Genomic DNA, 22402 nt, shown 5'->3' on the forward strand with positions numbered 1-22402 from the left:
TTATCAAAAGATTGAGGAAAAGCAGGTTTTTAAGAGACAAATGTACACATAAAGATTGTAGGGTATCTATTAAGCTGATTCTTAATGCATTAACTTCAAAGTCAGTTTTAATTTCAACAGAACCTACTTTCATTAAAGAATATAGGAACATGGCCCAAACCTCCATCTTTTTTTTTAGTTCCATTGTTATACAGATTTCTTAATAATGCACATCTAGTAAGAAATTGTTTTTAAAAATAACAGTTTTCTTGCCAGTCTAAGTGAAGCTTCTTGGTTTGACAAAACATGTTTGTTCCTAGGCAGATATGTATGATGAACAGAATAGCCTTTTTAACTGGCTGGATACATAGTTGCCTAGCTCTACTATGAAAAAGGCCAAACCTTCAATGAACAGTTACAGACCTACTAAAACTTGCAATATATGTCTCAAATTGCTGTGATTAAAATAAGAGAACAGTAGATGTTGCAAACAGATGTTTCCCTTTTTCTTAAAAACTACACTTTACAACTGGATGGAAATGCAAAAAAGAGAGAGAGAGATATATCAAAAGCTTCTTTTCAGGAAAAAAGAAAGCCTACAGCCACAATAGGGATAAAATTACACATTTCCTAGGCTTCTCCTTCCTTGTGAGACATTTCCCTTCAAGGCACAAAAAGATTTAATAGTGGACTGAACAGGTCAGGGTATGACAGAATATTTCATTTTAAGAAATCCAACGTTATCCATAATAACCTAACAATTTGATGAATCTGATTGAGTCAATATGATTTTTTTTCTTTAAAAAAGACCTTCGTTATAAAATGTTGCATCATTTCAACATGTTGTGGCTCATTGATTGAGGGGACTTATCAATTTAATATTCCCACCAACTAGCTGTCCTCAGGGGATCATAGTTAGGAAACTGAATGCTTAATCACAATTTCAGTTTTTTTTATATTACCAAATTGTATCTCAGTCAACCACATCACACGTACAGAAGGGTCTAACAATTTTTTAAAAAAATGAATATTTAGAGGATGAAGTTAAGTGCAATGTACTGTAAAACTATTCACTCGGCTGTTATCTAATATGGTTCCTTATGCTTCTCCAACCCAAATAACTGTGTTTCCTCTTTCGACTTCAGTAATTTCACAATTCAGCTTGTTCAGTCGTCCATCGAGAATAAACAGGGATTCCTTGGAAGGCGTCATCAGGTACTGGCCAAAGAGCCCACTGCCCTCAATTAACCGGTTCTTACTGTTCCAAGGCCATTCTTCTGACTTAAGAGGCTCCTTCAGACTCTTCACCATCTTCACCTTGCCAGAGAACAATTCTACAAATAGCACATCCGTTTGTGTGCTAGAGCTACCAAAGACATTATATTGATGGGCTTCAGTAAATGATGGTTGAAAAGCCACATCAGATATGTGCAAGTTGGTATGAATGTCAAAGGCATCCTGTATTTCTCCTCTGATTGTAATGATTTGGACTCTCATGAGACCTTTCACATCATCAACGCTGACTAGATAATGACCATCTGGAGAGACATACGGAGTTCCTGTTACATCACCATTATATCCAATAACAGAGTCGGTAACACTGTCCACAATTAGCTGTGGTGGAACAGCCCCGGTAGTATCAGGCTTACAGTCGATAAAATAATATCCTCCAAGGTGTGTGTAAGCCACAGACCGTGGAATGCAATTGTAATCCTTTAAACTAATTGTCTTGATGTATGACATAGTTTCAAGGTCAATTTTCTGGAGTACAGGTTCATCTTTGTGAAGAATAAATCCAAACCTAGAAGATAAACAAAAGATGAAAAAAAACCCATAATATTAACTTTACTACATTTATATATCACACCTTCCAAGAAAATTTTTGTCCTTTGGCTTAAAAACCCCCCACTTCACAATAAAACAATATAAAACATCATGATAAGTTAAGAAAGGGGGGCAGCGCAATTTGAAAATACTAACTGCAAAGTTCATGTAAAACAACAGAGTTTAAAAAAGAGAGAGAGAAGAAAACCTATTTTCCAGTGCTTGAGAAAATTAATGTGTTTCAGTTTGGCACCAAAAAGCACACTTGCCACGAGATCAAGAATTAGTTTGAGGACATTTCACAGATGAGGCACCACAACTCTCCATCCTTCATAGCCACCATTTCAGGAGGTGGGATACATGGAACAGAGCACCTGATAACGATTTCAAAACTCAGGCATGCTCATGTGGGAGCAGACAGCCTTGGGTTATGCTAATCCCAGACCACATGGTACAGCATTAAGTTAGACACAAGTATGTTTATCTAAGACTGGATTGTCACGTGCGTGCATACCACCTGAATATATAAGACTGCCACACTCTTGATGACTGGCAGCAATGTCTGAAATAGCTCTATTTAAAAAATACCATCTTTAAGGTAATGGGTGAGGAAATGGAAGCTGTGTCTGTGGAGTTAGAAACGTGAGGGCTTAGTTGAAACTGAATGGTCCCGATCACACGCAGAAGTAGCCGCACGATAGGCACGAATGCCGGGTGGATTTAAGAGCACAATCACACGGGAACATCTGGCAAGCGTCCCGCACCCGTTAGGAACCAGTCTTGCTCCGCCGAAGAAGCGGACTTAAAAAAATACTGGGGAAAGTGCAGTATCAAATGGGTTTGCGATGGGCCGCAGACAGACTTCCCCGTGTGATTGCTCCGGTGCGCTCCCATTGCGTCAGTGATCCCTCTTTGAAGCGCACCGGAAACATGCAGTGACAGAAGAAACCCAATTCTGATCACAGAGTGGTGGGTCAAATTACTGCGGAGCAAATAGCCTCGCTTTCCTCCCCACGTTATATGGCTTGTGTGACCATTCTCAGTGTTGCAATCAAGTGAAGAATGTGCTGTGTGAACCAGGTCCAGGTCACAAATGCTTCCAAATTCAAACTGCTAATAAAAGTTAGGTATAAATGCATCAGCTCTGACCTGGATAGCCCAGGCTAGCCCACTCTTGTCAGATCTTGGAAGCTAAGCAGGGTTGGCCCTGGCCAGTATTTGGATGGGAGACCTGCAAGGAAAACCAAGGTCATGAAGAAGCCTTGAAAACCCTACAGGGTCACCATAAATCCGCTGTGACTTGATGGCACTTTCTACCACAAATGTATCAGCAGCTTGATACTGGAAGCATTTGAAACTTAAAAAAACAAAAACAAATATATTTCAGTTTGAGTAACAAAGTATTCCAAAACCTTACGTTAAGTTTAATTGGAGCATATTCTGCTATGTGAAATTGGAAAGGGGGAGGAGGAAACGGCACATCTCGGATGTGTGTAAGTCTAGAGGGATTTTGTTTATGCTGTTGTAAAATCAAATAACTGTGGCTAAACCAGAAGGGATAAGCAGCTTCAATTGGACTATACAGCACATCTCACACATTTCAGTTCACTTCATTTCATATTCTTCTTTCCCCATGAACATCACATTAATCCAATGTTCATTGCTATTTAGATAATTATTTCAATCCTCATTTTAATTCAGACGGAGTGAATATCATAAGGATTAGAATTATGTCTTCCAACTATTAAGGCCTCATTTGTTATATTTTCTAAGTATCCTTATGCATAACAATCAAGCAATTACTCTTGGAAATTAACTATCTGGAGGTAGTCAGAAAACATGGGCCTCATCCATTTGAGCATATATAGTTGATGTGCATAGAGCAGGACCACTGGATCGGACTATGCACGACACAAATTTCAAATAGTGGCACTATGTTTATTAATCTAAGGGTGAAAGAAAGGTGTTAATCCATTCCAGTGAAAAACTTCAGATTTTCATTATTAACAGTGCCATCCTAAGCAGTGAAGTCAACAGGCTTAGAAAAGTGCACTTCTGCTTAGGATGACAGTGTAAATAACATGATTGTTCAATAATTTTAACTTGGCAGGCACTATTCACTTCTTCCACAGAACAACAGTTTGGTTGTTCAGATTGTATGTACGATGCCCTCAATATTTCCAACAAGCCTAAAATATTAGTTCAGTATGTGTGTATGTCTAGATGTGCACACATTCCCACACAAATTTTCATTAACATCTGCTTTCTTAACAGAGGATTGGCTAGAACCCAGAGTAGTTGCCAATTTTTACAAACGGATCAGGAAAGAGGGGAGCCAGGAAATGACAGGCCAGTTAACCTAACATCTGTTCAAAGTAAACTGATAGAAAGTGTTATTAAAGACAGAATTAAGCATACATAAGAACAAGCCATGTGGACACATTTGATATATAGTGTACAGCTCAGGTTGCTGCATTTCATATTACAGAGCTAGAAAAGGTACAAAAAAGGGCAACCTAAATGAGGGTGAGAGGACCTTCCCTATGAGAAGTAGAGGAAGTGTTTGGGTTTTACTAGTTTGAGAGAAGATGATTAAGGGGATAATGTTTCATAAAATTGTGCATTGTGTGAAACAAGTGGACAGAACTTTTCCTTCCTCTCCCATAATGCATATTAGAACTTGGGTTACCCAGTTAATGGATAGTAGATTTCAGGACATACAAAAGGAAATACTTTTTCACACAATGCAGAACTCAGAATCACAGGATGATGACCATTAACTTAGATGGCTTTAAAAGGTGATTAGGCAAATTCATGGCAAATAGATTCATAGATGGCTATTAGGCATGTTGCCTAAACAAAACATATTCAGAGGCAGTATTTCAATGAATATTGATTTCTGGAGCGATTGTAGCAGGGGAAGGTCATTATCTTCATGCTCCAGAAGAGACATCTGATTGGTCATTACAGGAAACAGAAGACTGGACCAATAGACCACTGATCTGATCCAACAATGCTCTTCTTATGTGTCACCTCTCCATCCCCTTAAAACTCAGTGTCAGTTTTTTAAATTAGATGGCTTTAAAAGGTGATTAGGCAAATTCATGGCAAATAGATTCATAGATGGCTATTAGGCATGTTGCCTAAACAAAACATATTCAGAGGCAGTATTTCAATGAATACTGATTTCTGGAGAGATTGCAGCAGGGGAAGGTCATTATCTTCATACTCCAGAAGAGACACCTGATTGGTCATTATAGGAAACAGAAGACTGGACCAATTGACCACTGATCTGATCCAACAATGCTCTTCTTATGTGTCACCTCTCCATCCCCTTAAAACTCAGTGTCAGTTTTTTAAACTGCTCCTTGAAAATACACCTGGAAAACCATGGGAAGTGCACCAGTGAGTTAATAGGATTAATAAGGCTGACAGTGAGCCTGGAACAGGCAGTTTGAATGAATTGCTCAGTTAAGCTTAGGCACATTTTCCATTTCAGATCAGTCTGGAGCCATCCTTCCTGAACTAAGACAAAAATGTGTGAGCCAGCTCATACTAACTCAGCTTAGAGAGAACACTGATCTTGAATGTCTTTTATTTCTGTTTATGACCCTGACTGCAAAATTCTTTGCTCTTTCACTCAGAGAAAAAAAAAAAGCAAACTGTTGCAACAGCACCAAAGGCAAAATAGTCTAGAAATCTGCAGGATGAACTAATAAATAAAAAGGAAGCTAATGAAAGTTTGCACACTTCATGGATTCAGGCAGTACATCCTGAAGTCCTAATGGACTGCAAACTATACATACTGTCTTCATCAGGACAGAGAATATCTTGTAATAGCTTGTGGTGGTCATTTGTCCTTTACCATTTACGAGCATAGAACAAGAAGGCTTGCCTCTGCTAACATTATGATGAAAAAAGGGTAGACATTTATCAAAATGATTTGTTACAAGATTCTGCAGGGTCAAACACCAAACAGGTTACAGGACAGTGAGATATCACAGCTCATTATCTCTTCCAAGTCAAGAGTCAGGTCAATTTTATCCCCTCCAAGAGAGTATTAAAAATATTGGCATCAGGTCAATGGATGGTAGAGGAGACTTTAGCTTTGATCATTTATGATTTTACATGGTTATGTCAATTAACAAAAACAGCTGGCCATTCTTAGGAATGTAAATGACACCCCCTCCTCAAATCCGGGCAACTTCTCCTCAGAGCATTACTGTCTTGAAATTGAGTTGATTCATTTTGAAATCCTGAACATTTCTGCATAAATAGTAAATGGAATATGAGCATCACTAAATAGAATGTTAATAAATGTACTGTAGACCTCTTGCTTATATGTTAATGCAACAATTAAATTAATTTAATTTAACTTTAATTACTTTAATTAATTTAATTTACCTTTAAAGCCCTATATGGCCGGGGTCCAACGTACCTATAGGACTGCCTTTCCCTGCATATACCCCAGAGAGCACTACGGTCTGGGTCTCAAAACCATCTGACCCTCCCTGGAGGGAGGCCAGGCTAGCTGCTACTAGGGCCGGGGCCTTCTCAGTGGTGGCCCCTACCTGGTGAAATGAGCTCCCGGAGGAGATCATGGCCCTGCGGGACCTTTCTCAGTTCTGCAGGGCCTGCAAGACGGAGCTCTTCCCCCAGGCATTTAATTAGGGGCCGCCGCCACAGTAGCGCCCGGCCCATAATTTTACCATCGAGCACCTGCCAGGAGAGCCATTGAGCAGAAGAACATCTAGCACCTACCATCAAGCAGCTGCCATAAGAGCCAATGAGCAGAACATCTAGTACTGTTGGAAATCCATTTGAAAGCAGTCCACCTAATTGAATTTTTAATCGCTGCCAGCACTTTGTATTGTATTATTTTTAACTGTTGTGTTTTAATTATGTATGTTTTATTCTGTATTTATGTGACTTGGAAGCTGCCCTGAGCCTGCTCTGCGGGGAGGGCGGGGTACAAATCTGACAATAAATAAATAAATAAATAAATACATTGATGGTGTTAAAATTAGCAATGGATTCTACAACCTTAACTAGATTATTAGAGAACGAACATTCTGGCCATTGCTTGGAACTCTAATCCCCTACAGGACACTTTCTGAGTATTAATTAATTTGTTTGTTTAAAGCATTAGCTGCCTTTCTACCTTGAGGCACTCAAGGTGGCTTACCATATAAAAATCTCAGGACTGTCGATAAATAAAAACTATATTAGTCAAATGCAGTGAATAAAACTGTCTTCATATTCCAAGACTGACAGTGAGGGGGGCCAGATGCACTACCCAGGGTAGATTGTTCCTTTATTGTGGGGCTGCCACTGAAAAGGCCCTCTTTTGTGTGCCCACCAAATGAGCTCCTTTGATTGGTGGGACAGTCAGGAGGACATCTCCCAGCACTCCTAATTCACTTATTCAGAAGCTGTGAGTGGATGCTCACTATGCAGATATTTTATGTACTAGTTCTGAAACAAACAAATAGCAAAGTCAAAGTGTCCTGAAATGCAGGATGTACAAAGTAAAATAAAGATGATGTGAAATTCAAATCTATCCTGTCTTCGGGATTGTAAACTGGATGGAAATTGTTTAAATAAAATACAACAAATAATCAGAAAAACCAGATACAATTCACTAATTATACTAAGTGTGCTAACATCTGGGTTTCACACTATACTACCCCCAGGTTGAACAGGGATTGAGGATTTTATTTCACTTTTAGTAGCTTAATAAAACCTATGATTCCCCATCTATTAAGATGTTAACTAGCTTAGCATATCTCATGAATGTTTGTTTATTTTTTCTGATTTTATCTAAATTTTATATTATTACATTTCACTTCATACTTCCAGCATTTCATGGCACATTGATTGCCAAAACACATGACAGCATAGTAGCAATCCACCCACAGCATGAAAAGAAATGGGCTCAAGTCCACAAACACTTATGCCAGAATAAAATTTTGTTATAGGGCCACAAGGTTTCTGCTTAATTAGCACAGTCAGTGATAGAAACAACAGAGATTTCACTGTCCTTCATTGTTGACACTGATCTTCTGCAGTCAACATAAGTCATTCTTGAAGTTTCTTGGGAACCTCTCACTGTCTCATATTGTCTGTGCTTCAGGCTGTGGTTTGAACAGAAGACTTTAAATTTTCAGAGCCATTACTTGTGACATCTTTTGGAAGCATTTAATTTTTGAAGACTGAAAGAAGAAACCTGCAGTCACTCATAACTGTGTCATAAAATTATGCCTGTGGCTTATGTACTCTAAGCCTGTTTTATGAGTAGGCCTCTAGTAGAACAACAAGTGATACATCAGAGTACCTTTAGTTTTCCTCCAGTGATTTATATGTAAAAAGTGGCATGTTTAATGCAAACTTCTTTTCCTGCAGACTGATATGCAGAGGAGTTCATTTACCCTCAATTAATATTTATGAGAAACCTTATCCTTATGTCCCTCCCCCTTGTAATAATATGCTTGAAATCACCAACACAATTTTCTTCACATATAGACAGTTCCACCAATCCAAAATGCATTGGCCTAGCTGTGCCATGAAGGTACCCATGTGCATCATTGCAGAAGCAGTACTGGAGGGCTGCTAGGTCTGGTGTTGCTTCCAATGAGTTGTGTCAGAAGCAAAAGGGCTATTATATCACTATGCAGAAGTAGTACTGGAGGGCTGGTAGGTCTGGTGTTGCTTCCAATGAGTTGTGGCATGGCTTCTGGTGCAGCAAAGAATTGGGCTGTAATAGCACAGAGCAAGGGGGCAATGTTATATTCAAACAATATTCTGTGCCAGATGCCTTTCTTTCCTTTTCTCTTTCCTTTTCTGCCTTATGTAGTTGCTATACATTTTCATGTATTTCTCTGTCAAAAATGCAAGACCAGTATAATTATGTTCTGTTCGCCCCATTTGACATAAACTCTTGCTCCCATCAGAACCCAGTTCTATGTTCCGTAATACTTAGCTCTGATTCTATTATTGTCTGTTGCCCCTTATAAAGGACAGACTGAGTGATGTTTCCACATAAGGTGCTAAAGAAATAGCTTTTTAGCTGAATGTCATGTGGAAGCAGAGGTGAAATACATCAATGTGTAAATAGTAGCCATGTTCATTTAGTAGAAAAATGTACCCAGAAGCTCAAATGGGCACATTGATTACAGTACTAAAGATTAAACTTTAGTAGGTTCAGAGCAGATGAAGGGACCAGACCCTCCTTGAAATATTGACGAGTACTTCAGGACACATGATATCATTACTGATACTAGGAAAAGTGAGATGATAACAGGAGAACATAGTGTGCTTAAGGATAGAAAGGCAGACTTTGGGAAATAAAGTAAGCTAATTGGGAAGGCAAGTTGGACTAGGGAACTTATGAACTTGAATGAGAAGCAGCTGGAAATTTCTTTTAGTCAAGAGGGCCAATTAAGGATAAGATAAGAGTTTGCTGTTGGCACTTGTTGAAGACACCAGGAGGTGAGATATTGTGAAATTTCTAAGAAATCAAGAGACAAAAGTTGTGGCTCTTCTCTCAGTGTGAATTTCAGCAAGATAGTTGAATTCTGCCCACAGCCTGAGTTCTAAGCTTTTCACGCCTTGTCTGTCAAAAATCTGTAGGAAAAGGCTTCCAGCCTAACTGGATAAGAAACCGTTGATCAACACCATCCTATGCGGTTTTACCTATGGTAGTGGCTTGTGCCACTGGCACCAAAGCAGCATGCTCACCCAGGCAGCTGAGGGTGGGAATATGTAGTTGTTAGAGGAGTTTTTGCTAGATAAAGTCCTCTTTATCAGAATTCTCAAAGCTGGAATTATTGGGAGTGCTGCATGTTGGCAGTGTTCAAATGTATTCACCAAACCTTGCTCTTGTGATAATTTCTAAAACTTAACTACTTTTGCATTCCTGTCAATGCCTTTTAACTCACCACATGCAAACTGTCTTCAAAGTTGCTTTGATGGTTGGGCGTAGCTGAGCCGCCATTAACTCTGCATTGGCTTCAGCTTTGATTCAGTTTTATTTTACATCTCAGGAAGACTGGCTTTTAAGCCACTTCCTCTTCCTCAGGGTTGATTCTTTTAACACTACTCTAGACTCTATAATTAACTTATAACTTTCTCCCAGCAATTCTTCAAAACTATCTCAAGGTGATTAAAGATAGATCATGGTGTTTCTTTCATGTCTGTCCTACAAAGGCCATTTATAAGAATGAATAAACACTAACAGGGTTGCCAAGTCCTACCTTTAGTTGCAGTGGGGGAGTCCCGGCCCCTCTCTGGAAGTTCTTCGGTGCATGCGCACAAAGCACGCACACCGCGATGACGTCACCCAGAGGTGACGCCATCGCATTGGGCACTTTGGGGGTGGGACCACTATCATTCAAGGAAAAACCATAGAGTTTTCCTTTGAATGATAGAGTGTCCCCTCCGCAATGTGCCCGATGCGATGGCGTCACCTCCGGGTGATGTCATCACGCCGGGCATGTCTCCATGATCCCGGCACTTTGGGGGTGGGGTTCCCCTTGGCAGCCCTATCTGGGCCGGCGGGTAACGGACCCATCGAGCAGGGGTTTCCCCGACCCCCTGGGGGACCTGGCAACCCTACTAACAGTTCATTGTGAAAATAAATTCGACCTATAGTTATTACAGCAAGGGGATTGGTGGTAATGACTATAATAAAACCTACAGAGTCATCTGTACCAATGCACAAGACTAGTGTAAATAACTCCATTTTGGTCATGGATCAACAGACTGTATGGGGGGATTGTGCAGCAGGCATAAGGATGAATATAACATTAAAGGATCAGAGTCTTTCCAAAAATACAGCAGTATGATGACCAAGCTTCTCACACTCTACAGAGGACTGTCTTGAGCAGCATTGATAGGAAAACACTATCAATAACCCGTGGTTTCAGCAAAAATCAATTTTCAAAGTCAGGTACAGGAATTATATTGACATTTTAAAGACATGTTTGAGACTGTGTGCTCAAGGCTAGACATTCCCTTTAAAAATAAATGAAACTTCCGTTTCTTGCTCAATTTTTTGGTGTTTTGTAATAAAAGGATGCCCATGGCAATACAGCCAAAGACCAGTCCTACTAGTATCCTTTCCTAGTGAGGTAGCAACTTTATTATTAAAAACTCTCACTTCAGAATTCAACAAAGTGCTGAGAACTACAGACTAACTTGAGAAAGACTGCTAAAGTTAACTCCTTTTTCAACCAGTAATTTCTGGTTGCATATCACTTTAAACTGCAGAATTTGATATACCCTCTTGGCATTAATACGAGGATCTAATTTATCAGACTAGCTGAAGAGAGCAATTAGTTATGTAATTTTCCTCATTTTTTGCAAACCAGATCGAATGAAGTTAGCATTCCCCCCTCCCAAATTACCTTACACTTTGTCCTATGTATTTTTAAGGAAACTTCAGTAAGTAATAAGGAAACCTAGGTTATCATCAAGCAGGGTTACAGAAATGCACCATGTATCATTTAACTTCCCCATCCATTAATTATTTGTTCAACTTTCCCATATCCTTTCCTGGTTACTCACCAAGTAGCATTTTATTCATTTTGTTCTAATTGTCTTATGTTTTATTTAATTCAATTTTAGCTATATTTTATATGTTAGCTATGCAGATCTGGCACAAATGGGGTGGGATCCAGACTGCTTTTTCAATCAATCTGTCCTATTTCTCCTCCTTACTACAGCCACCACCCTACATTGCTTTTACCCATGCATGTTCCATAACCCCCCAAGCATAGCCTTTTTGGTGGTCAAAAGGAACCTTCTTCTTTTTCAGCAGTGGGAATGCTGGCTGGATCAAACCTAATGCATATTACTAACAAGTAGTTGCAACATACGACAAAACTTTAAATACAAAGCAAAACAACCTCGATTTCATGGTTTTTGTTCTGTTTTGGTGTAATGCAAGAACAAAAAGAGATGTGTGGTATCAAATCTTAACCACTGAATAATTCAAAAGAACCCTTACCACAAGAGGGCTGCGTCATGTGCAAGTGGGAGTGAAATAAACTTACAAAGAAGGATATTTTTATTTATTTCTTCACATTTATTCACACACCCAATCATCTGTTAAGGGGTTGCAGTATGACACTGGGTGCTTTGATGAGGAGAAGGAGTTGGGCAAAATTTCCTTCCCTTTAATGTCCTGGTTGTGGAGAGTTTGTTCTGCTCTTTTTTGGAGGGGTATTTTGTGTCTCTGTGTGTGAATATACGTGCATGCCTGGAAGTCATTGGCTGCGGTCACATGGAACAGTAGCCACGCTAGAGAGATGGAAGATAGGCAGATTTTCCAGGTGCGATCTCACCGCCACATCTGGGAAGCGTAGAGCCCCCGTGGCTCAACCGAGGCTTCCCTCCTAAGATGCGCAGCAAAAAACTAGTACCTCGGAGGTACTAGTTTCCGAAAACCGCGGGGCAAGGGCAGGCGTCTGATTGCATTTCCGGTGGCATCCGGCGCCCGCCCATTTCCCCTTGCAAACAGGTCATTTTTCCCCCCAAGGCTCCACGGATGTGCACAAGCACCCAACGGAGCATGCGCACACTTAAGTTTAAAAAAGTAAAAAAACAAACAACAACCCCGTTTGCCGCGCCACCCCGCTTCTTTGCTTGTGGTGTGATCGGCACCTCCCCCCTAGCCACGGGACCTCGACGGGACCTCAACCGGAGGTCTGATCTCGCAGTCGTGCATTAGTTTGCCCCGGGGCAAACAGCCATGCCCCTGCCCCGCATTTTCCAGCCCGTGTGACTGGGGTCATAATTGAGTTCTGATGACTTCTAGTGGAGTTTGGACATTCAGAGAAGTGGCTTGTTATTGCCTGCCTCTGCGTCTTGACCTTGGTATTCCTTGAAGTCTCCCATCCAAGTACTTGCCAGGGTCGACCCTGCTTAGTTTCCAAGATCTGACAAGATTGGGCTTTCCTGGGCTATCTGGGTGAGGGCAAGAGCTTGTTCTACTCTTCATGGATTAGGGATAAGGATATTCTGCCCAATCCCCCCACCTACCTGCACCACTATGTTGCCCTGCAAGGCACTTAATGTGCTCTTATGGACTATAACTCATAAGTGATAAAAATGGACTGTACAAAAGGTATGCTTAAGGGACTGTACTGCATGGTGACCCAATATGATGCCAGTTGAAACTGCACACCTGAGAGAAGAAAACCTTCCTTTTGCATTGCTGTTCCAGTTCAAGGTTACCTGCCCTCTTACCTGTTGTGAGATGGACCAGTTCCCTAGCCTGCATAATGCCATGCCATGCCAAGGCACAAGGACAAAGAGCTTCAAATGCCATAAGGAGCTCCCTCTGACACACACAGGCAACCCCCTTCCCCCCCTCCGTCTACCTTGTTAGTTTTGGAGGAAAAATACAAATATTAATGGCCTTATTCTAATATATATATATGTGTGTGTGTATGTATGTATGTATGTATGTATCCCACGTTTATTGTAATTTCTGTTTCGACACTTGGCAGCACACACACAGAAAACGGGGTGTTGAAATATGTTACATTTCAGTATCCCTCCAGGAGTTTTACTTTGTGATATATCTGACATATTTATGATTAATTAGAAAAGTATTAAATGCAAGACACCTACTGATTGTGGGTAGCATGGGCAATGTGCTGCCTGGTGGGTGTTAATTTTGTGCCACAGCTGAATGCATTTTGAAACTTAGCATACTATATTATTACTGTGACATAATGCTGCTTTCACAGACATAGAGAACCAAGGCAGATGATGTATTTATTGATTTGGAATAATTGCACACAGTATAGTGATGGTGCATAAAAATCCTCATTATACTAAGCTAATAACACCACTAAGGTATTCTCAGAGACAATAATTGTATGACACTGTGATATCATACTATTAAAAAAAGCTTTTTAAAAAGCTTTTCAAAGCTTAGAATTGCTGTACAAACACCTGAAGGGCTGTGAAGGGTTAATTCTTCACAGAGCCAGAGAGCCTTGAATGACAGGCTGTTCCAAAAGATCTGATTGATCAGCATCAGCTGAGCAGAGAAAGACTTGAGAGCAGCATGCTGAGGAGATGGTGAGATTTCTGCCTTGACTGAGTTGAGTACTGACAGTCTGATTTCAGCCCTAGCTGAGAAGAGATTAGTACTGACAGTTTCAGAATTCAGTCCTGACTGAGAGCAGTTGGCAAGGAAGTTTGGGAAGTAGACAAGACTCTCATTTGGGCCAGTCAGACAGGGAGTTAGCTCTGAAGAGTGGAGAGATCCCTGGTTTGAGACCCCTGGTCTGGTATGGTTAGAAACTGCCTCTAAAGACCTTAAGAGACAGTTAAAAACTCAAGATGAGTACTGGTGTTTCAAGAGAAGGGGTCTGGGTACTGGAAGGAGTGCACCAGCCTTCTGGAAACCGAAGGATTCAAAGAGTGTACTTGAGTGTTTAGGGAAAACACTGGAACAAAAGTCTCTCAACGTAAAGATTTTTACATTTAAGAAAATCATTAGCCTAAAACATAAAAATGAAAGTCTGTGCATGTACTTGTTTTACCTCAGAAATTTCAGCCCCTGATTTCACCTGACTTTCCCCCTCTATGTTGAATAAAATATTTTGTTATTTTTGAATTGCAAAATGCCGCAAGTGCCATTTAAGTTGTTTACGTTAAAGTGGGCTCTGGATCCTTCCCTCAAGTTCCTGGGCTGAGCCAATGGCTTAGACTGGATCCACTCTGCACACTATGTCCAGCACAGATCCCAGTTGCAAGCCCGGCATAATCCACTAAACCTCATGGCAGAACTGGAATTTGTAAAAACAGAATTACAGTCATTTTGAGGTTATGATTCTCACTAACTGAGGAGCAAGTCATTCTGTGATCAATGGCACACTTTCCTTAGCAACCCTTCTTAGAATACAGCTAGACATTAAAGTTACACCAGAGGCAGAGAAATACACAGTTCAATGAGTATTTAACCTTCCCTATGTTTAGCAAAGTTTAGAAGGTACGATCTTGCAAAAATTGACTTAGTAGAATAAGGATTTTGGACCTCGTTTGGAAAGATGAATAGCTTTCTCACACAAGCGATGGCAGAGGATATTGTAGTATGACAGTGACAGGGAAGTGGCATAAAGATCCATGTATAATAAGTCAGCATGTCATGGCAGGTATAAGCAAAGAGCAGCGGTGGCTGCATCATATGCTTTGCCTCTAGTCTTATTACCTTACACCCATAAAAGACAACAGCCAGAAAACTATAGGAATACTGAATGAGAGGAAGAAGTAGTAGGATCTGCACAGGACAGGCTTTTAAAAGCTGCCAGGATCACAACCAGTGTGCAGGATCAAATTAGAGAATCACAAAGAGAAAACCACACAAATTTGCAAGGAAGGGCAGGAAATTTGCGTTACTGTGCAGCTGCACTAGGACATCAGTGAAAATACTCCCATTTTTCCAATTTAGTGTCAAAAGACTAAAAAAGCTCTAAAAAAAACCCTCCTCCCCCATAAAAACTGCAGCCCTGTGCAAAGCGTGGTAGAGTTGCAGTCGACTGCACAGGCGCACATGAACACACACATATTGCCAATGATCACAGCTTGCAATGCCAATGTCAGTGGGTTCTACCATGCATTCTGTATGCTCAACATGTTTCCCCATATTATGAGATCATGTGACTCTTTCCGATTTTTCACACTGGCCGATAACACAGCCAAGAATCCCCTAGTGCCGGGTAATGGTACAAATTAGAATTACAGGACTTCAAAAACTATGAGCTTCAGAAACTGTGAAAAGCTCAATAGGAGTATCTCACAACCAATCTGCAAGTTGAATGCCCCATTTGGCAATGGAAAATGTGGATATTTTCCCCCTTTGCCTGCCTTTCATTCACTTTCATTCAGTAAACTAATGCTAAAATGCATGTGCAAAACCTGAACCACGAGGATTTAAATGAAAAGTGCTTGCTGTATGCTATTGCGCAGCTGCACTAGGGCAATTGCATAAATTTAAAAATAAAACAAAACTTTGGATGCCACCCCACATGTCACAAGTGACATTCAACTCCGATTTAGAAAAATGCTTCTTCTTCTTTTTTTAATTGTAGCTGCAGAATAAATACACTGGTGGAAAAAGAATGTTGTGTAAGGCGGGCACAGAATAGGAATTCAAGCTTAAAGGCTTACTGCTCAGAAAATCTGCAGTAAGATGTGCATGCGTAATGAGCCATTGTGTGCTTTATCCTCCCAAGAGGTTCCCTCTCTCTTCTGAGCCTTCTGCCATCCCCTAAGGAACAGATCTCAGGAACAAGTACAATGACCAAAGCAAAAGGCATAAAAAAGATGTTTTATTTTCTAAGTTTGTGCCTTCAAATTATATGAGAGAGTAAAAGAAACTATACTCTTAGATGGGTAACAGTATCTCTAGTATGCCCCTCAAGAAACAGGTACAAGATAGGACTTCAAAAACTATGGGCTTCAGAAAATGTGAAAAACTCAATAGGAGTATCTCACAACCAAGCTGCAAGTTGCATGCCCCATTTGGCAATGGAAAATGTGGATTTGTTTCCAAGCTAGGGATGCTGATAATCAGGGTTCTAAGCAAAGATTGGTCAATTAGATATACTAACCCACCTGGTACACTGATTTCCCCCAAGAATTTTTTGAAAACAGCATTTTCAATTTGTGATATTAGAGCATTAAAGAGTGATAGGTAAAGGTTTCCCTTGCTCAAAAGCCAGTCAAATCCAACTCTAGGGATGTGGTGCCAGTCGAATCCAACTCTAGGGATGCAGTGCTCATGTCCATTTCCAAGCTGAAGAGCCAGTGCTGTCCAAAGACATTTCCATGGTCATGTGGCTGGCATGACTAGACGCCAAGGCTCATGGAACACTATTACCTCCCCACCGAAGCAGTACCTATTTATCTACTTGCTAGGTTGGCAGGAGCTGGGACCAGAGAGGGAGCTCACTCTGTCATGCGGCACTCAGGTCTCGAACTGCTGACCCTTCCAATCTGCAGTTCAGTGTCTTAACCACTCAAGCCACCGCAGCTAATTTTTAAAACAGAAAAAAAAAATCTTGTTTAAAAATTGCTCTCGTCTTAAACTGCTTCCACTGTGAGAATGGCAGGATGCTTAAATGGGTCAATAATGAAAAAAATATTATTGCTTTAAGAAAAGAATTCAAAACAGAAAGATTTCTGAATATAAAAATTCTTATCCAATGTATAAATTTCTGATACTAACAATTTGTATTGGCTGAAATACAGGAAGACTTTTGGGGCTTGGCAACAGGATTTCAGAAGTCTTTGCTGGTGATGAGGAAAAACTTTGTTGTTCTTCTTTGAAGCCCCAGTGGGAAATGTGGCAAACTGTCCTAGAAAGGAAGCCTGGTTATGGCCCTCCTGTGAATATCCATGATTTTCTGCATGGGCAAACAGCATATTTATGGTTGTAATCTGTCCCAAAGGAAACAGGCTTCCAAAATGATTATTGAGTATCCATGAAGAGAAAGAATGTGGTATCTTGTGCAAGATGCTGGGCAATTAACCCTACCACACAGAGTAGATATGCAATAGTTTGATGTGTTATTTTGCATGCAGAAGGATAAACAAAAGCTTGACCTTCCACATGACAAGGATGAGCATTAATAGGGAAGTCAGCACGATAGCCAGTTTGAATAAGATATACTTTTTGCTTCATCCCCACAAGAAGGTTTTTTTTTTCTATTAAAGACAGAAGATATTTATCAAGATATTTATACCCTGATTTTCTCCCTAATGGGGATTTTAGAGACACTAATTGCTTCCTGCCATTTACTTGCTGTGAAGGTTTGCATTCCAATGCAATAATGTTTTGTATTCTGCTGTAAGTCAAAGGTTATGTTCATCATGAAGATTTTGTTTAGGTATATTGAATTATATTTTAATAATAATTACAATAATGCATCCTGTTGATAGTTTCTGTTGAGAGAAGTATTTCTGTCAGTGGATCATGATTTTTTTTGGTTTGATTTAATAAAATGTTTATTTAACAAATAAAGTTTACAATCATATAACAGTAAGGAGCCATATCAATGTGGAGGACATAAAGTGCTAACTGATTACAGATATAACATGGTTTTCATATAAATTTATATTAAACATACAATATATCAACCATCTTTATTCATGAACAGTATTCTTTTAGCAAACGATCGCTAAACTATTGAGCATTACTTAATTAATTTTCAAAAGTACATCATTTCCCTATTGGCAGTGTTCCCTCTAAGCTGAGTTCGTGTGAGCTAGCTCACAGTTTTTTAGCCTCTGGCTCACACATTTTTGTCTTAGCTCAGGAAGGATGGCTCCAGATCAAACTAATTTATGCAGCAGCCAAATCGCTCGCACACAACTTTAATGCCAGTAGCTCACCAAGTAGAATTTTTGCTCACAAGACTCCACAGCTTAGAGGGAACATTGGTTATTGGGCGAGACACCATTTTCTGTGAAGTACTGAATCACTGGATACCAGATCTTCACAGATTTCAAGGATATATGTTTCTCTGTGTTTAAGGTATTATGTTGCGTTATCTTTCCTAATACAAAATTTCCCCACAATTCTACTCTCCATGTTGTTATGGAAGGGGTTTGTATGCATTTCCAGTATGCTGCAAGTAAGTTCCTTGCCACTGCTAGTAAGATTACTATCAGCCCCGGTCACATGGGGAGGAAAATGCGGGGGGGAAGCATGGCTGTTTGCCCTGGAGCAAAATAACGCGTGGTTGCACAATCAGACATCCTGTCGAGGTGTTTAGGGGGGAGATGCCAATCACACGACCATCCTACAGCGCAGCAAAGAAGTGGCGCGGCGCGATCACACCAGCAATCGCTAGGCGCCGCTTCCATGGCAAACGGGATAGATTTTTTTAAAAAAACTGAAGTTTGTGCATATGCATGACTGAGCAATCATATCTGCACATCCGAAGGCGGGTGGTGGGCTTACCGGAGAGGGCGACAGACGCTTTCGGACCCCAACAGAGCTCTGAGGCATAGCCAATGGAGGGGGAGGTGGGCCCCCTCAACACAGCCGCTCTAACCGCCTGCAAGACAGTGGCCATAGCGACCCTCCAGAGGCGGCAAGCCTGGCTGCAGTGGGAGGGGGGCCTCTTTGTGCGCATGCGCCTTTGGGCACTTGTGCGCATCCTGTGGAGACTTGGGGGGATAAAACCTGTTCGCAACGGGACATGGGCGGCCGCCGGATGCCACGGGATTCCACCAGAAACGTGATCAGGCGCCCGCCTTTGCCCCGCGGTTACCGGAAACTACTACCTTGGAGGAACTAGTTTTTTACCCCGCAATCTGCCTATCTTCCATCTCTCTAGCGTGGCTAATGTTCCGTGTGACCACAGCCATCAATTCTGTTTTCACCTTGTTATAAAGAGGACCCTCCCATATTCCTAAGAGAACAGTTCCCAGAATCAAAGGTAGGTTACAGCCCGTTGTTGTATGTATTTCCTGCAACACTTGTCTCCAGAAAGTATTAACATATGCATACCCCCACCAACAGTGCAGGAAGTCCCCTGATTGACCACATTGTTTCCAACATCTTTTGCCATTTGTTGCTTTGATTCTATTTAAACATGTTGGTGTTATGTACCATCTACTTGTCATCTTAAACATTTGGAATCTAACATTAAAGATATTTGATTTAAAGCTAGGAGAAGTCCATATCCTCCTCCAGTCTTCATCTGTTAGTCTATTCTGATCATGATTTTCTTACCTTCCCCTTCTTCTGCAGCCCAAAATAACCCCCCAAATTCTGACCCCCAGAAACAGTATGAGGGGGAGCCTTCAGCAAGAGAGAGAAATCACAGAATTTTGCTCCTCCTTCTGTTAGTGGAGATTCTCTCTGGGACCCAATTTACAATCTTTTATTATTATGTAACCATTTTGGCATTACAGGGCCAGGTAAGTAGTCATAGAGTTGTGGATGCCTCCTTTTCAAGAACCTGAAGAAGACTTAAATGGTTTTTATTTAAAGAAAAATAAACCAGGGGCAAAGAACCAGAAGCATCAACAAAATAAAGGAACAGTAAAACAGACTGAACAATACCAAAGTCAGAGCAGAGTGAGAAAGAAGTCTTTGGCTTCAAACTTACTGTACCCTGACAAGCTCTGGAAAAGTCTCCTTCAAGTCTGGAAAACAGATCTCCCCCCCCCCACAGTAGAAGTCCCACAACCACAGAGAATCCAAGGCCCATACCAGACAAGGGCCCCTCCTCTGCCACTATTCTTCTTCCTCAGGCTTCTTTTGCCCAAATTCTCCACTTGTGAGTGAAGGCATTCCATTTCAGTAACATTTTTTGGGGGGAAACTGCATTTAACGCCAAGAGTTAGAGGCTGAAATGATATCAGAAACCTTGGACCTGAGTTTCTGAAGGCATTCCCCTTCCCCCACAAATAATGTTCTGTAGCAATAGCCTAGAATGAATGTAGAATTAAATATTCTACTATTTGAAATAGTTCTTTCTGTTTCTCTAAAGTGCTAGCCATAATAACAAAGGTTTTGACCAATGATGTATCACAGCTGAACAAAGCTGTGAGAAAGCTTCATGGGATTTAAAATCAGAATAGCCTCTGATTGAACATTTTCCCCCAATGACCATTAACATTTCAGAGTAAGAGGAGAATGAACTATTTAAAATCTAGAATATTTAATTCCATTTACATTCCAGGCTATCTCAGCAGTAGGCTGATTGTTCATTCTTACACATGCAAAGGTAAGGTACTGTATGATGTTCAAAACACCTGCTACAAAGATTAAAGCAGCTAAAGACTGGGAATGAATATTTTACAATTACTTAATTTAACTCTGCTTTGAAACATGTATAATACTGTAATTAGAGCTTTTAATTTATTAAAATTATCTTAGTTTGCTTGGATGTATGAACTCTGTTTTATTTCAAGGAGCCCTTCTGCTCCTTAGATATTTAATAACAGAAAGAAAAAAATATTCCATATACAAGGTAGAGAGTTTACTTAGCTCTTATAGATCCCTAGATGCAGGGGTCATTTTGTAGAAAAAGAGGTGCAGGAGCTCATTAGCATAACTTATTTGCATATGCCCCACCCCCTGACATCACTGGATGTGTGTCAGAAGGGAACCCCCACCGCTCAGGCTCCACTGGACTGTTTTGGATTGCTAGCTATTGGGGTGGGGGGGGACACACACAGATCTGCCCTTGCAGAGGACGGAGAGCTTGTACCTGAATAAACCTTGGTCTTGAAGGTGCCACTGGACTCTTTTGGATTGCTAGCTATGGGGGGGAGGATATGCGCAGATCTGCCCTCACAGAGGAGCGAGAGCTTGTACCTGAATAAACCTTGGTTTTAAAGGTGCCACTGGAGGGATGTACTAAAAAGAAGGACAGGATTGCCCATTGGAAACAATGGGGGAGGCTTGAAGGCCCATTGGAAATAATGGGAGACAGGAACGCCAATTGACTTGTATGGGCTCCAGTGAAATACATTATAGCTCAAGAAGAGTTGCAAAGGAAATGCGTAATGGATTTTCCATTAAGGTCTCTGGTCTCACACTACTCTGGTACTGGAATGACAGGCCCCAGAGTGGAATGACAGCTCCTGGGGATAGTAGCAGTGTTCTGACTGGAATGACAGGCTTCAGAGGAGAATGACAGCCCCTGCGGGTAGCAGATGTGTCTGGGGACTGGAATCACATGCCCAAGAGTGAAATGACAGCCACTGTGGGTAGCAGATTTGTCCTGGGACTAGACTCACAGGCCCCAGAGTGGAATGACAGCCTCTGGTGGTAGCAGAAGTCTTCTGGGAGTGGAAAGAAAGGCCCCAGGGTGGAATGACAGCCCCTGGGGGTAGCAGGAGTGTTCTGGGATTGGAATGACAGGCTGAAGAGTGGAATGACAGCCCCTGAGGGTAGCAGCAGTGTTCTGGGACTGGAAAGGCAGGCCCCACAGTGGAATGACAGCCCCTGGTGGTAGCAGGAGTGTTCTGGGAGTTGAAAGACAGGGCCCAGAGTGGAATGACAGCCCTTGGGGGTAGCAGGAGTGTTCTGGGACTAGAATGACAGGCCCCAGAGTGGAATGACAGCCCTTGGGGGTAGCAGGAGTGTTCTGGGACTGGAATGACAGGCCCCAGAGTGGAATGACAGCCCAGGGGGGTAGGAGATGCATCCTGGGACTGGAATGACAGGCTGCAGAGTGGAATGACAGCCCAGGGGGTAGGAGATGCATTCTGGGACTGGAATGACAGGCTGCAGAGTGGAATGACAGCCCCTGGGAGTAGCAGGAGTGGTCTGGGACTAGGGGTGTGCATTCAGCTATAGCCGAGCCAAAAAAAAAACCCTGAAAAACACCTTGTTGGTATAGCTGAACCCCAAAAAGTCATAATTATCCGGCTTTTTTTCGGGTTCAATTTACTATATTGAAAAATGTCTTATTTAAACCTAACACAGCCTGGGCCACCAGTCAGCTGTTCGGTTTAAATGCCTTTCTTTCCCTCTCTGATGTCAGTAATTCCAGTCCCAGAAAACTCCTGGTACCCTCAGGGGCTGTCATTCTACTCTGGAGCCTGTCATTCCAGTACC

General features: G+C 41.3%; 1 protein-coding gene across 1 annotated transcript in view; it reads right to left on the minus strand.

The window, feature by feature from the left end:
• Positions 1–829: 829 nt before the first annotated feature.
• The window catches only part of FSTL5 (follistatin-like 5), a 337288-nt gene continuing 315715 nt past the window's right edge, over positions 830–22402 (minus strand). The window contains exon 14 of the mRNA XM_015414569.1: positions 830–1780. Coding sequence (XP_015270055.1) covers positions 1078–1780 — 703 coding nt within the window. The 3' untranslated portion in view covers positions 830–1077. The remainder of the gene's footprint in view (positions 1781–22402) is intronic.

The sequence above is a fragment of the Gekko japonicus genome, unplaced genomic scaffold (genome assembly GCF_001447785.1).
Source record: "Gekko japonicus isolate JY-2015 unplaced genomic scaffold, Gekko_japonicus_V1.1 scaffold579, whole genome shotgun sequence".
Taxonomy (NCBI): Eukaryota; Metazoa; Chordata; class Lepidosauria; order Squamata; family Gekkonidae; genus Gekko; species Gekko japonicus.